At 33.5% G+C, this 17376-nt stretch overlaps 1 protein-coding gene across 1 annotated transcript in view; it reads right to left on the bottom strand.

The window, feature by feature from the left end:
• The window catches only part of LOC118194392 (hydroxyacyl-coenzyme A dehydrogenase, mitochondrial-like), a 50964-nt gene extending 35981 nt beyond the window's left edge, over positions 1 to 14983 (bottom strand). Inside the window, exons 1-2 of the mRNA XM_035365541.2 lie at positions 14762 to 14983; positions 14239 to 14367 (exon numbers count right to left, since the gene is read on the bottom strand). Of these exons, the coding sequence (XP_035221432.1) occupies positions 14239 to 14367; positions 14762 to 14878 (246 nt within the window). The 5' untranslated portion in view covers positions 14879 to 14983. The remainder of the gene's footprint in view (positions 1 to 14238; positions 14368 to 14761) is intronic.
• Between the last annotated feature and the right edge of the window lie 2393 nt (positions 14984 to 17376).

The following is a 17376-nucleotide window of genomic DNA, read 5'->3' as shown; positions in this document are numbered from 1 at the left end:
TACAGATATCACAAAAAATATTCTAGGCCGTATATATACGGCCTTGCCACTTAGAGGGTTAATGGAGATTAATTTAATAAAGATTTGTCATATTTCTGTGTAAAATTTATATAAAAGAAGGTAGTAGTCAGCAAAAGTCTTAACACATAAAATCAGAAAAATTCATTTTCTTTTTCAGATTCAATAGAAATAATATGAAAGCATGTTCAAAGGTCATTTATTTTCATTTCAGCAGCATTCTTGGATTAATAAAATTAAATGAAAGTAATTAATAAACTAAAATGGAAGCACTTCCGCAGAGAACCCGGTAAATGTAAACATCGCCAACTAGGCGATAATAGTTCAAACCTGGTAACCCAACGGATTCATCCTATTCGCTTGTTCGAAGGTTGAAATCATTCCTCTTGCATTCATTTTGTTAAATTTTCACTGTCGTTCTTCGAATTTGCAGATTTATATTGTTCTTCTCTAATTTATTATTTTTTCTGATTTTCCACGTTATTTTTTAAAATTTTTTAACAGCGAATACTTAGAAATATTTTCGTCATGTCGTGTTCTTTATTAAAAGCTGTAAGCATGCTGAAACATGAGGTTTCCAACCCCTAAAATAATTTGTTTTCGTAGGCTGTGAAAATGTGCATGTGCATTTTAAATAATTAATTAATGCTTTTATTTTTATTACAGTCAAAAGTCTTTGATCCGGACTCGTCGGAACTTCAGCGATTCCAGATTATCGGATTTTCCGGATTATAGATCATCAGTTTGGAATGCAGAAATTATAAAATTAAAAATATGAAACCATAATTTATGAAATAAAGAGCAATTATGATCTAAAGGGTATCAAAATTTACAAAAAAAAGCTTTATATTTATTTGTTTACTTTATTAAACATTTTCAACGTGCACATGCGTAAAGCATATATTACGCATAGTCAAAATTAGAAAATTGCAACCAGAAAGCTATTTGATGTGTATTCGTGATATTTATAATGACAAGGAATTTGATTTAAATCATATCAAAGACGGAGGCCATCGAGATGAAGGTTACTTCTCACCTTCATCTCGATGGCCTCCGTCTATGATAGGGTCTGGGTCTGGCGTCTACCTGGAGAACGTAATGCATTGTGACAATAGTCAAGTTCAGCGGAGGTGGAATTATGGTCTGGGGGTGTTTCTCCTGGTATGGGCTGGGACCCTTGGTCCCCATTCATGGTAAGCTCAACTCCAATGCCAACTGCACTATTTTGGATGACAATGTGCTTCCTACGTTGTGGCAGTTTTACGGGTTGGACCCCTGATACTTTCAGAATGACAATGCCATTTGTCATGTTTCGACGTTAACCAAGGCTTGGTATGGTGCCAATGAAGTTCATTGAATGGACTGGCCTGCCCAGAGTCCAGACCTGAATCCTATCAAGAACCTCTGGGACGAGTTGCATCGCCGAATTCAGGGGTGCACTACCCGTGCAAAATCAGTGAAGGAACTTCTATGTTTTCTCCAAGCCTTCACTTCTCACGAAAACATCGTGGAGAAGAAAACGCAACGCGAAAACATCGTGCTACAAAACGTTGTGGGAGAAAACATCGCAAACAAAAAACTTCGCAGTTCTAAAACATCATGGTTTAAAGCATCGCCGGCGAAAATAAAGTGGTTAAAAAACTTCTCAGTTTAAAAACATCATTGTCAAAGATATCGTGGTAAAAAATTAAGTATCTACAAACCATCGCATGACGATAACATCGCAGACATGCTTTTTTCAGGCTTTAGAAACTATAAATGGATATTCCCATAATGATTTGTGAGTGCAAGATAGAAAGAAGGCTAATTTTTACTTTCATATTTTTATTAACTAATAAATTATTGCTGAGAAAATAAGAAGGAAACTTAAGCATAGAAAATTAATGCAACTTATAGCACTTAATAGAATTTTAAACTGACATAGTTAACTAACAAAGCCCATTAATAAATCATTTTTTATAAAGTTTCTACTGGTAATTTTTCATGAAAAGTATAATATATAAGTTGCATTTAATTTTCTATGCTTAAGTTTCCTTCTTACTTTTTCAGCAAAAATTTATTAGTTAATAAAAAAAATGTGAATGTAAAAATTATTCTTCTTTAAATCTTGCGCTCACAAATCATTATGCGAATATCCATTTAGAATTATTAAAACCTGAAAAAAGCATGTCTGCGATGTTATCGTCGTGTGATGATTTGTAGATACTTTATTTTTTACCACGATATTTTCTACGACGATGTTTTTAACCTGCGAGGGTTTTGAACTGCTTTATTTTCGACGTAGATGTTTTGTGCCACGATGTTTTAGAACTGCGTTGTTTTCTCCCACGACGTTTTCGCCTCACTTTGTTTTCTCCGCAACGTTTTCGTCTGCGATGTTATCGGCGAACACCGAGATGAAATACTACATTTAATAAGGAATTATAAGCCGAATAAAATAAAAACATCTGCCATGAAGATAAGGATAGTGCTGACAGTTCACTGAAACTTCAATGTTCAAAACATTGAACTGGAAGTTCATTGAAATGAACTTCCAGTTCATTGCGCGCTGCGTCGTTTCCGTCCCCCTCCCCTCCGCAGAGCAGCACGAAATTGATAAACATATTTCGGAATGTTTAGAGAATCAAAGGATCCTTTATCCAATTTTTGCAGCAATTCCACTTTTTTTTTTATGGACATCGGAACATGCTTTCGCTTTGTAGATCCTTTGGTAGCTCCAGAATCGGAAATTCTTTTTGATATAATCAAAAGTTCAAGCTTACTTTTATAAAATTGCTCTAACGGTCTACAAAAAATAATGAGTCGGATCCAATTAGAAGATTAAGGAACAACGCAATCTGCAACATTAACTGAAATAGATAATTTTAGCTTAGCTTGTATCGTCCGTTATACATTAAATGCACATGCGTAAACGTATCATATGCATGCGTAAAGGTATTATGCACATGTGTTAATGCATTATGAGTTGACGCATGCGCAGAAAGTTTGTAGCTTTGAGATCCGGATTATAGATCATTCCGGCTTATGGACATCCGGATTAAAGACTTTTGACTGTATTGGTTATTGCCATCTAAAATTATGAGAATAAATCAATTTTTATGGCGTAAAATTTCAACAAGATAATATATTGTTAATGCTTTTCTAACAATAACCTTTCAGAGGAAGGCAGGCGTGACATAAATAGATGAATTAATTGAAATAAAAAATATTATTAATTATCTAAGATGACAGAATAGTTTGATGCATCTCCATGGTCATTTATATTTTTTAAATGAATTTTTATTTCTGTTATAAATGCTTATATATTGTCTTATGATTAATATATTCTTTTCTGTGCTAACTTGAATTTACCATATTTGACGGCATATAAGATGCACCCTTATTTAGAAGGCCACACACAAGGGAAAAAAGTTTCAATAGTCAACTTAAAATGTGGTTTCTTTTAGTTCTCAGATTTCGTAAAAGCCAAATAAACAATCATTGAAGGAAAATTACCAAACATATTTTTATTAAGGAAAATTAACAAATGGCAAGCTATTTTGAACATGATATATAAATTTCAATAATGAATAAATGAATGAATGGCAAGCAATCAAACATAATACAAAATAAAGTAGAAACAACAAAAAACACAGATTCAAGGAAAACGTTGTCTATCGTGAAATTAGACTCTAATCACTTTCAAAACCATAAAAATCCTTTTCACTATCATCATCAATCATCGAAAACGAGAATATTGTTAAAGTACTTAACAATTACTTCAGGCTTTACGTCCTCCCAAGATCTTTTTACTCCCTCGCACACTTGAGAAATAGAGGGCCGCTTCATTCTACCTGAGGGTGTGAGGGCGTGATGTAGCTCTCCTATCCACTTGTTCCATCGTTCTCGCACTTTTTCCTTAAATGGCTTATTCGCCGATGCATCTAAAGGCTGCAATTGGCTAGTTAGTCCACCAGGAATGACAGCTATCTGGGTTTTTAAATTCTCTCACTTTTATTCTTTATGGTTTCAGTTCTATGGGCGCTAAACTGATCCAAAACCAAAAGAGAGGGTTTTCTTAAGAGTCCACCAGTTCGCCTCGCCCATACGTTCTGTAACCACAGTTTCATTCCAGCTTCGTCCATCCAGCCTTTCGGATGAACATGAACAATTACACCCGTTGGGAGTTTTTCTTTTGAATATGAAAACAGCGGTAGTTTTGTGCCATCAGCACAACATGTTAGAACTACCGTATATCGGGGGTTTTCATGACCTGTGGTTTTTATGGTTATTGATTTAGAAGTTCAAATGTTAGAAGTTCTTGCAAAGTTCTTTTTATAATAATTTAAAAGGCAAAAAGTAAAAGCAAGAATCAATTTTTTTCGTATATAACATCTTTATTATTCTTTGTAGCGCTCACTAACTCCTTACTGATTTCAGGCATGAAAACCTAAGAAACTAAACTGAAACTAAAGGTGAAGTGAAAGTAGTAGTTATTATCTTATATTATTTACGCATGCAAGCACGTGTAAGTAGTTGTAGTTATTATAACCAATAATAATTGTTGCCTACATCACTCCCCTACCAGTAACAAAGTTACATTACTCTGAAAACATGGTGGGAGAGAAGATACAAATATCTATACAAATAACACTGATACAAATATATAAATTGAAATTATGTACTCAAAGAAAAACATAATTAAATTTTAAATTAATATGAAAGAGTTATAAGTTCAAGAAGAGTCAATAACGTCATTGAAACGAACTGGAAGTTTTACTTGTCTTCCACATCGTATTAATTTTTTAGGTTGTTCTAGTTGCTGACTTGGCACAGATGTATGATCACTTTTTGAAGTTGGAGTCAAAAGTTCATTAGGTTGTAACACATAAGCTGGTTTTAACCTATCCACAGAGATACTAACTTGTTTATTTTTAATTGATAGAAGAAAATATTTCGTGGTCCTTTGCAGTACCAAAAAGGATCCTTCATATGGGGGCTCTAAAGGTTTTTTTACTCTGTCAATCCACAGAAACATATGCAAGCACGTGTACAAATCTTTTGGGATGAAAATCTTTTGTTTACATTTGGATTTGGATTGACAGAGCTTTTAAGAGCGCTATCTGATTTTGAAGATTACTTACAAAATTATCATTAGATATTGCCATGTTTGAATCTTCAAAGAATTCGCCAGGTAATTTAATAGTTTTGTTCTGTCCAATGAAGAGAGTTATGACATCTAATAGCTGTTTTAATAGTGCGGTGTAGACGCTCAATTTTCCCATTACTCTGAGGATGGTAAGATGTTGTATGGTTTACTTTTACTCCACGTAGCGAAGCCAAATTTCGAAACAGTTCTGAAATGAATGGAGTTCCTCTGTCAGTAATAACACAAGAAGGTACACCAAATCATGTTATGCAATGTTCATAAAAGGCTCTTGCGATATTTTCTGCTGTGATATTTGATAACGGTACCACTTCCATCCAAGAGGTAAACCGATCAATACACGTCAAACAATAAGTATATCCATTAGAAGGTGAATAAGGCCCAATTAAATCAATGTGCACGACACTAAATCTTTCGACTGGTGCTTGATATTGAGAATATTCTGATTTTGTATGTTTAGTTACTTTATTTTTCTGACAATCGATACAAGTTTGGACTCACTGTTTAACATCTTTTTTTATATCCGGCCAAATGAATCTTTTAGTAATCTCTTTTACAGTACTTCGGATTCCAAGGTGAGCTAAACCATTAATTGCATTAAATATTTTCATCCAAAAAGTTTTAGGTATGAATGGTCTGATATTAGAAGTAGAGGTATCGCAATATAAGAGTTTTCCCGATGGTAATTGGTGGTGTTTAATATGCAATGATTTGGAATGTAATTTCAACTGTTTCAGTTCATCATCATTAATTTGTGCATCTGCTATCAGGTCAAAATCAACAACAGGTAAATCGATGTCATCAATTCTAGATAGGCTGTCTGCAACCACATTGTTTTGACCACTTATATGGTGTAGGTTGGTAGAGAATTGTGAGATATATTGTAGCTGTCTTAGTTGTCTGGGAGAAGCTTTACTATTATTTTGCTTAAATGCAAATGTTAAGGGCTTATGATCCGTATAAATAGTAAAATCACGGCCTTCGAGTAAATGTTTAACGGATACAAAAGCTCGTGATCGTAAGCGCTATAATTTTTCTGGCCATCATTAAGCTTTTTTGAAAAAAATGCAATAGGCTTCCATCCATTTGGTTCTTTTTGTTGAATAACTGACCCAATAGCCAAATCAGATGCATCTGTGAGAAGTGCCAGTGGATAATCCGAATTGGGGTAGGCCATCAACGCTACTTGAGCAATATCTTGTTTACATTTTTCAAAACTTTTCCTGGTTTCATTGGTCCATAGTATTTTACGTCGATCTTTTTTTGTAGATCCTTTCAAAAGTGCATGAAGAGGAGCTTGAGTTTCTGTGGCATTTTTTATATAATTACGATAGAAATTGATCATTCCTAAGAAAGAACGAAGCTGGTGTATAGTTTCTGGCAATGGATATTCTACGATAGCTTTAATTTTTTGAGACAGAGGTTTTGAACCTTCAGCAGATATTTGATAGCCCAAAAAGTCTATTACAGGCACCCGAAAAACTGATTTGCTAATATTAATTCGGAGACCATATTTATCTAAACGCTGGAAAACTGTTTTAAGATGTAAACGATGTTCTTCCTCGCAAGAAGAGGCAATCAACACATCATCCAAATATGGAAACATGAAGTCTAGGCCATAAAAAACTTCATTGATGAACCTCTGAAAGGTCGCAAGGGCATTTTTGAGACCAAAGCTCATGACACTGAATTGTAAAGACCAAAAGGTGTGATGATGGCAGTTTTTTCTTTATCTTCATCTGCTACTGGAATGTGAAAATACGCTTTAAATGTGGTTGCTTGCAAAGTTCTTTTTATAATAATTTAAAAGGCAAAAAGCAAAAGCAAGAATCAATTTTTTCATATATAACATCTTTATTATTCTTTGTAGCGCTCACTAACTCCTTACTGATTTCAGGTATGACACAGGCGTCTAGAAACTGAGAATCTGAAAGAGTGACGTCACATCCACCAAAGAGTGTCTATGTACAATACATATTCTTTGCATCCACTCCGCAAATTTTAGAAGTTGAAAGAATTAGATGGTGCCCTCTAGTGTGGACAAAAGCGTTTAAGATTTCTAATCTGAGAAAGAGGGAGTACTGCTTTGTACAATCATCAATTATTATTTTTATTTAATTTTATAGAAAATAACCTAATTTAAAATTATAATTCAGAATATTAAACAACATTATGCTAATTTTTACATCAGTTAGTTTAATTTTTACTGTTATTGAAAATTCTTTCAATTAAAAAAAAATAGGTAAATATCATTTTTATAAAAATCATACTTTAATATTTTATATAATGCTCATTAAATTTAAAAAACATATAGCCAACAGGTTTATGTTATGGAAAATAATCAACAAATATTAAAATAAAAAGTTTTTATTAATAAAAGCATCGTTTAAGACAGTATTTATAAGAAACACAAAGTATACAAAATGTTAATATTATGATAAATATGTAGTGAATGAAATAACAATTGAAAAATGCAAATAAAATGCTATATGTAAGAAACGCAAGCGATTGTGGAACCGCGGACTACAATAATTTACTTAACAATAAAATATTCACAGAAGTTATACTAAGATTGTAAAGTAGTAAATGATTTTTAAAAAGTGGAAATATTAATGGTTACAATAAGATATAAATACAGAATACAGTTGTAGGTTACTAACAAAATGTTGATTGCAAACTATACAAATGTTTCTGGAACTTAGAATACTACATTTAAAAATACTCTAAATATTCACAAAAGTTATACTAAAATTAGAAAACAGTAATGATTTTAGTAAATGATCCTTGAGTAATAATATTAAAAAATGAAATAAAAATATTTATGATCTGAGCTTTTCTAATTTTTAAAGCACACAAATATAATCTATGGATGGAAATAAATGGCTTAATTAAAAAAAAAAAATCATAGTAATATTGAATAAATCATGTTTAAAATAATAATTTAAATATCACTTTCTTCTTTAGAATTTGAATTTTTGTTCAGAATTAAAGATAAGGCTATATTTTGTTATTCAATAGGATTTGGTTTTACAATTGGATTTTTTGTTTTTTTACAAATTCTACGTGTAGAGTAGAAAGACCTCTAACAGGTAATGTTTTCGTCTGCAGGGTCTTTTTTAAGATTATCTTGTGACGTAAGTGAACAGCTGGTTGATGTAATGGCATATAAAGTCGGTTCTCTTGGTAAAATTAGTCTTTCAACTGCTTCAAACTGACTATCTGATGATACAGAATCAATAATGCTTGTAATTTTTTGTTTGAGTTTCTCTTTTTTAAGAGAAAGGTTTAGGTTTGATATAGGGGAATCATTTTTACTTAACTCGAATAGCGTTTTGCAAACGGGCACTTTGCAACTCCCATTTGAAGCCACTGTTAACTTCATTGATGATGGGCAGTACAAATTCATTTTTTTCGTTTTATTTTCAGTATTATATTTAACTCACTGTTTTGAGCAATTACACACAAAATAAAAGTGTTGAATACCCACTTTATTTTTCTTACTTCCACCACAGTCTTTGATAAACGCGAATTCGTTTCACTTTCTAAGTTTGCTTTAAACTTTTCGATTTCTTCAAGTGAAGTGAACTCTAAATCATTATATTCAAGAGTAATGTTATGCTCGTTACACACATGAATTTTAATCTCTTCCTTTTTAGCACAAACTACATTACTTTACACAAACTACATTTTACTTCCACCATCTTTGAAAATAGTGGGGAAAATATGAAATTCTACCTTATTTTCACACTTTTTTTCCCACTAGAGGGCGCCACTCTAAATTTTGGGTAGTTGATGTGACATCACTTTCAGATTCTCAGTTTCTAGATGCTTGTAGGTATGACAACCTAAAAAACTAAACTGAAACTAAAGGTGAAGTGAAAGTAGTAGTTATTATCTAGTAGAAGTAGTTGTAGTTATTATGACCAATAATAATTGTTGCCTACAAGACCCTTTAATACTTACAATCTTGTTGGATGGTACATCAAATGTGAGTGGAATTTCATCCATATTTCCTATTTGACCGAGCTCAAAAGAAGTTTTCTTGCGTGCATTTATAACAAACCTATGAAATGCTAGTATTTTTTCTTCATAATCTGCTGGTATTTTCTGTGCAATAGTTGTTGATAAGCCTTGCCTTTTCATGAACCTGTAGCACCAGCCCCCAGACCCTGAACAGTTCTGATTCCCATGTTTTTCTGCAAATCCTTTGGCCTCATTGATTATCATTTTAGTTGAAACACTTATCCCAGATTTCCTCTTATCTATCACCCACATTTGTATGGCATTTTCAAGTTCAGGCCAAGATGAAGCTGGGCATCGAAGGTTATGTTTTTGTATTTTAGCAGTCTTCAGTTGATCTTCCTGCAGTCGCCAAGTACGTATCATTTTTTCGGTAGGTGGTGGACCGAAATGCCTTGCTGCTGCTCTGTTTCCATGCACTTTGGGCGTAGTTTAACACTCCTAGTTTATACTGAATAATCTCTTGTTTCCTGTAGTCATATTTTTCGGGGTATTTTTTTAAAACAAATAGTTTTAAGCACCGATACAGACACATTTATACAGAGTAGCACCGATACCGACACGTGTGTCGGCTGAGTCAAAGAAAGTCTATGTAAAGAAGGAAAGGCTCCATAGAAGTAATGTGACCTTCGAACCTGTTCGAACTTCGACATCAGCTTCGAATTTTGGTGCTTTTTGGCGACAGATATTTTACGCATGCGCAAAATAATTATGGCGGATGTAGAAAAAGATATGTGTGTCTAGACCTTTATCCGGGCTAAAAATAGCATTCAGTATTGAAAGTTAACCTGTGTCCTTCACGTATAAGACACAGGTAACATTTTTTAGACCAAATTTAGGAAAAAAAGTGCGTCTTATATGCCGTCAAATACAGTAATATAAATTTATTTTCGTATATCACGTTTAACCGGTTAGTTTTACATCTACATGCTTATTATCTGTGAATTTTTACTACCATATGCTTAATACATTCTTTTGTCTGCTAACTTGAATTTACATGCATTAAAAATCAAGTTTACGGCTCGGCTCATCGAGCTTGGCGAGTAAAAATGCAATGGCACCAATGGGTTCTCTGCGGATGAAAAACCCGCTAAAATATCTTGAAGGGAGAAAATATCTGGTTATGCATGAATGCTGATATTCTTTAATAGCAAAAAAGAAACCAATTTTTAATTTAATTATTAATCCTCTGACTAGCCAAACTGTATATATATATACAGTCAAAAGTCGTTAATTCGGACTCGTTGGGACTTCGGCGATTCCAGATTATCAACTTTTCCGAATTATAGATCATCAGTTAAAATCTGGTAAGATGGCATGCAGAAATTACAAAATTAAAAATATGAAACCATAATTTATGAAATAAAAAACAATTATGATCTAAAGGGTATCAAAATTTACAAAAAGAAAAAGCTTAATATTTATTGGTTTACTTTATTAAACATTTCTTTCAATGTAAGTTGTTTAAGTTGCTTCATTTCATGTGATAATACTTTATATTTAATTCTATTAAACAGCCATAATTTCTTGTTTAGTTACAAAGTTCCGCTGTTCAAGTCCTATAATTGCTGTGTCGAGAATACCGACTAATTTGTCAATCGAAATGTTTTCGTTTTCAATAACCTCTCTGTCACTTTCTTCATTATCCGAAGAGAATTATAATGACGAGGAACTTGATTTAAATCATATCAAAGCCGGTGTACATCCAAATGAAATACTACATTCAGTAAGGAATTATAAGCCAAATAAAATAAAAACATCTGCCCTGAAGATAAGGATAGTGCTGACAGATCAACTTCCAATTCATTGTGTGCCGCCGTGTTTCTGCCCCCCCTGCCACAGAGCAACGTGAAATTGATAAACAGATTTCGGATTTCAAAACATACTTTGTAGATCTTTTACATATTAGTAAATATATATCGGAAATTCTATTTGACATCATCGAAAGTTCAAGCTTACTTTTATAAAATTGCTCTAACAGTCTGCAAAAAATAATAAGCCAGATCCAATTTGAAGATTAAGGAACAACGCAATCTGCAACATTAACTGAATTAGATAATTTTAGCTTAGTTTATACCATCCGTTATACATTAAACGCGCATGCGTAAACGTATTACGCGCTTGCGCATACCCATATTCGCAGCCGTAAAGGTCTTACGCGCAGGCGTAAACGCCTACGCGCATGTGTCAAAGCGACGCATGCGCAGAAAGTTTGTAGCTTCGAGGTCCGAATTAATGACTTTTGACTGTATATATGAAGCCAAACTGTATATATATATATATATATATATATATATAAATGTTGTATGATCTTAAATCCATTTAGTGCGAATATATATATATATAAAGTACATATAAATGCATCTTGAAATATGCCTAAGAAACTATGGCAACACATTAAAAGTACATAAATCTGGGCATATAAGAAAATATTCTCGTCTTTGGAAATTCGGGGTTTCTTATCGAAAACTTTGGCCAGTTTAAGGATTAAATGTCATCATTTTAAGACCAATTAAATAATATACAAAATGCTTAGACATATTTTCTTAATACTAATAAGTTGGTTACACAGTATTAGAATATAATTCATCCACAAAAAAAAAAAAAAAAAAGATATGCTGGGATTTTTCTTCTTTATAATTATGTATATATTTCCTAATGTGGAATTCTGAACAAACAATGTTGAATTTTCTAAGTTATGTTTACTAATTATCCATAAAAAAATGTTGAACTTTCTGAAGCTACACCTAAACCAATAAAAAGTTAAATAAGCATAGCTTACAGATTTGAATAATTCAAGATCCTATGAAAATATTTAAAGAAATTTACACTTAAGGCATCATAACCAGTTAACTATTTCCATAGTAAACAATCAATAGAATTTTATTTGATCAACAGATATAATTAGCTTCTGAGTAAGAAGGCATATTTGCCGCTTGCTCATAATACTTAATGATTACCTTATATATTTTCACAGTTTGGATAATTATTGGATTCCAGTTATGACTTGGACTAAAGATTCTGCCCATACTAACAACTATGATTATAATTTTCATCAAGCAATCAATTTATATCAAGAACTTCAAGTTCAGTGTTTTGAACAATCCGGCTACTTCAAGGCTTTGAGACAAATCATGCCAAATTTAAGGAAGCTGTTGTGAAGCTGAATACTTCATAATGTAATAATAGTGAATGAGATTTCTTGAACAAGAACAGGATAACTTGATATACTGGAATATGTTTTATTGTATATGTGGAATAGCTCAACCTACAGATTCTAATTTTTCTAAAAAATTAATGTTGAATAGTGTTGGTTCCGAAGAATCTGACAGCGATTATCTAAATGAAAGTGACACTGAATGTTCCCTTGCGATTCAGAAACAGAAAACGACGAAAGAATCGACAGAGTCGGGGATGAAGACAAAACAGTCATCCCCCACTCTGTCAATTCCACTATAGTTTCCATCTCGATTTCTGATAGGAGTGAAATCGCACCCAAATCTCCACAGAGAACTCCTTCAGCTGTCTGGAGGATTTATCGGACAATGTGACAGATTCAACTTCTGCCCTAACTCCTGTGGAAAAGAAATGGTACCTGCCGCCCATCACTTATCCGCCATCTCAAGTAACATGAAAAAAAAATTAAATTCATTTTTGATGAAAATAACAACAGACTACACTGGAAACAGTGAAACGTGAAAACATCCACCCCCAGTTCTATGACTTGGACACCAGAGAAAAGGCTCTTGATGCAGTACTTAAAACTGAAACTCAATTTCGTACTTTTGGTACAACAACTTCAATGATACAAGGTTGTAATTTACAGCTTATCAGCAGATGAAACCTCAGACTCCATCAGAAATGAACTTAACAACCTAGGTAACCCAGTTGTTATGTTAAAGCAGTTTTCCAGGAATAATACAAGTAGAAAAATCAACCTTACGGTTTCCTTTGTAGAGCTTAAAAATGAATAAATCTGTGATAAAAGCAACCAGACCTTCCATGAAAAAACTCTGTCTCTCGCCAAAAAGTTAAGAAGTACAGACCAAAAAAACAGTCAAAAATCTGTTTTAGATTTCGACGTTTCGAACATATGCAAACTGAACGCGACAATCAACCTAGATGTCTTTATTGCTCTTAGGCTCATTTATCCTACCCCTGGAAACTCCTGAGAGAAACAAAGCCCACCTGCATTAATTGCAAACCCAACAATTTGGTTACTTTAACCAAACGTCTGTACCATCCCAGCAACAGATAAAGAAAATTCTATCTCCTCCCATACATATTAGAGTTTTCAAGAAAAATCTTCAAATTTCAGACTCTCTCATTCGAAAAAATTTATCTGATTTTGACTCTTCATCTGTGCAAGTGCGCAAGAAATATGACCAAATCTTTGGTTTTAAGATCATCCAAAATTTAGAACTTTCCAATACTCTCTGTAAAATATTAGAGACTATAAAATCATGCTCTAAAAGCCAGCTCACTGCAGCAAAAACTTCAACAAAATTTGGACTTAGTGAATTTTTTTTTTTTTTTTTTTTTTTTTTTTTTTTGGTGCTGTGAGATTAAGATGACATTTCCGTTAGATGCTTTTACAACAGTCTTATTCCGATTATAAAGTGCTATCACTTCTAGTTCACAGCTTTCCTGACTGATGGCCTGTTAGTTGTTTTCTGATGCAAACATAGCCTTTTCCAGCATTTTCAGCAATGATAACTTCTACAGTGGCCAAGTGCCACATTTCTCTACCCTTCACTTAGCTCCTTCTCACTGAGAGAAAATCATTTAGGTTTCTTCATATGCCAGGATCTTCATGCGATTCTCAAAGGAACTGGCAAGAGCAGGGACAATATCTTCTGCTGAAGGCCAGTATACCGTTAAAGTATCAAAGAGTTTTATTTGCATTACACAAATGCATATCTACTATTTAGCTCAATGACTAAACAATCTTAACACTTTGAGTTTTAATAATCAACTTACGCTAATCTAGGCTTAAAGTTATTACAAAATTTTATACAATTAGATCCTCAGAAACAGACCATGTCACTTCTTACCTGTGGGTTTTCTGCATATGTCTTTTTTGCAACTCTTTGTAGACTCTTTTTGATGCTTGCAGTAGCTTTTTCTAAAATTGGTTCTGAAACATCTACTAGGATTACATCATGACCAGTTTGGGCAGCTACCTAATAAAAACAAATCTTACACATATATTATAAAAATTATTAAACTTATTGGGATATATTAGTATACTATATGATGTAGCTCATGAAAAAAACAAATGTTAGAAACAAATTTACAATATATAATTAATAACTATTATTATAGAAACTAAGATCTTCTCCTGCCCATCAGGCATTAAAGAAAAAGACAGTTAGTTGTTTGGATAGCTTTTAATACTCTTGCTTTATGAAATTAACATTTATGGTTACATTTTAGAAATCTGAATTTCAATTAAAATGCCCATTCAGTCCAGAAGACAAAAAAGGAATTTTATCAGAGAAGTTAATATAAAAACCTGTTAAATTAAATTAATACATTTTTTTTTTTTTTTTTTTTAATATAGACAGCAATATTTACCTGGGCAATACCAGAGCCCATTAAACCACTACCAATAACTGTAACATTTTTAATTGCTGCATTCAGCATCGAAGATGATGAAAAGCTTCTCACACTATTTAAAAGCGAAATGGCCATTTTTCGATTTTATTTATTTTTTGGCACTTCTGTTTTTTTATTTTTCGCTGTATGACTCTCACACTTCAAATCACAGCTCGTGACACCTTTAACAGATAACAACAACCGCCAAGAGATGGCGCTGCGCAAATTTTTAGTAGTATGACTGCCATTGTAAAATTTAAAAGTAGAGAGAAAAGCACCGACGAAGATTTTTGTAAAGCCAAGGCTAACTGTACGCAAGGAGCCTAAAAATACCCTTTAATGGCTTTTACCTAAAATTCTCTTATCAAGATCAAGAAAGCATCGGTTCGTTCCAAACGAACAACCGATGGTTTTTTATTTTCTTAGCCCAGTCATACAACATCTTCAAAATCATATACATAGAAGGCCTGGTTACTGAAACTGAAAAGTTAGCTCAACGTTAAAAAAGTCTGCACTAAAAAGAAAAATTGAACAAAATCTGCCGTTCTATGGAACCTTACGGCCCTGGTACAAGGCCAACTCCTGGGCTAAGCAAGTCACTTATCTTGGGGTGATCCTAACAAAGTCTCTCGCATGGTCTACATATACACACTGTATTATTCAGAAGTTTCGGGTTCGTAAAGCTAAACTCAAAACCCCAAACAGCGTTCTATCTATAGATAATAAGTTGCGCATTTATAAATCCATCTTGCGTCCCATGCTCTCTTACGCTTGTCTAGTCTAGGCGTATTCATGTAAAACTCTACGTAAAAAACTGCAAACTGCTCAGAATATTGTTCTGCGGCACATTACAAAAGCACCGTATACTATATTAGAAACAATGCAATTCATGCGGGACTAGGCATAATTCCACTGAAAAGTTTTTACTACCACCTGGACAGACCAGTTTCACATTCGTTTACGTACTATAAGTAACTCTGAACTCAAAATTTATAATTACTATTATAAGAACGATACCAATAAAACAAAGGCCAATGTCCAATCTCAATCCAAATGTAATCATGGAGGTCTGATTTTTATATTTACTTTGTTATGTTATTCGGTATTTTTTGTTTTTATTTATGAATATTTATATCTTTTGTATATTGTTATTTGTTCACTATTTGAAACCTATTGATCCAAAATTACCTTGATAGCATAGATTCCATTAGACAGCTTTGAGACCTGAATTTATACTGCGTGTCTTCAAAATTTAAATTTAAAAAAATTACTACATCTTAAATAAGTTACTTTGTAATATATTTCAAAACTTTCTATGTTCGATTTGGGGTGAGGCGTCAGCCTAAGCACTCAGGTGTATCAAACATCATTCCACGGAGAAAGTACTCTTCTGTGTTTCGCAGTGGCTAATCGCCCCCAATGTTGGGAATGGCATCACTAAGCCAACGAATCAAAAGCCAGATAGAGACTGACGTCATGGGACGCCAGAGGAAAACGAACAGTTCCGGTTTAGTTAGCTAAGAACGATGTTTGCATGATGTGGCTAGATAGATATTGTAGCTAGATAAATATTTTATATTCTTTTAACTTGTCTTTATGTGTAAATAAAGCTCTTTGCTTAAGTTTAAATGAAGTACTCCATTTATGACAAGATAGCTGTTAATTCATCGGGTAGATGACTTACGAATCCCTTCTGAGCTAGCCATTGTTCGAACGTAACGCCTTACGTAACATAACATTGTGGCGCCAAGACGTGGGGCGCGATAACAGCTAAAATAAATTGAAAATGGAGCTTACACAGCTGAAAACCGAAAGAAAATGTCTAAGAACTTCCTTTACCACATGTGCAAACAAAATTGATGCAGAACTGAAATCAGATATTCCTGATTTGAAGCTACTTTCGATTCTGGAACAACAGCTTAGAGACAAGTTTAATCGACTTGAAATTTGCCAAAAGGAAGTAACGTAGCTAATTCTACAATCTAAAGAAGCTGAAAAGCTATATGAAGAAGATTTTATTTCGTCTGAGCCTTATAGAGATAAATAGTTTGAACTGTGTTCTCAAATCGAAAAGCTGTCGAAGAATCCTTTACCTACTGAATTACCAGAGAAGCGCAAATTTAAACTGCCGAAGATCGAACTAAAGAAATTCAACGGCGAAGCAAAAGAATTTTTGACGTTTTGGAGCCAGTTTTCGAAGATCCATGAAGATCCGACGATTCCAGATGAAGATAAATTCCAGTACCTCCTGCAAGCAGTTGTTCCTCAGTCCAAAGCCGCACGGGTAGTGGAGAGCTTTCCGGCAACGGCGTCGAATTATCCGAAAGCAATCGCCCAGCTTCGAGAGAGGTTTGGAAGAGAAGATTTACTTGTACAGATATACGTCAGAGATCTTCTAAGTATGGTTATGCGTAATGCAAGCAGTGGACGTGTGAAGACGGATCTTCCCACTCTCTACGATGATTTAAAAACCAAGATTAGAGCTTTAGAAAGTCTTGGAAGAACGCAAGAGAAGTACGGTGATTTCTTAACGCCTTTAGTTGAATCCTGCCTTCCCGAAGAAGTATTAATTGCTTGGGAGAGAAACAGAAATT

The sequence above is a fragment of the Stegodyphus dumicola genome, chromosome 7 (genome assembly GCF_044657685.1).
Source record: "Stegodyphus dumicola isolate Sdum_Otavi_A_Nest chromosome 7, ASM4465768v1".
Classification (NCBI taxonomy): Eukaryota; Metazoa; Arthropoda; class Arachnida; order Araneae; family Eresidae; genus Stegodyphus; species Stegodyphus dumicola.
Note: the sequence above shows the minus strand (reverse complement) of the source record. Positions and strands in the feature narration are given on the sequence as shown.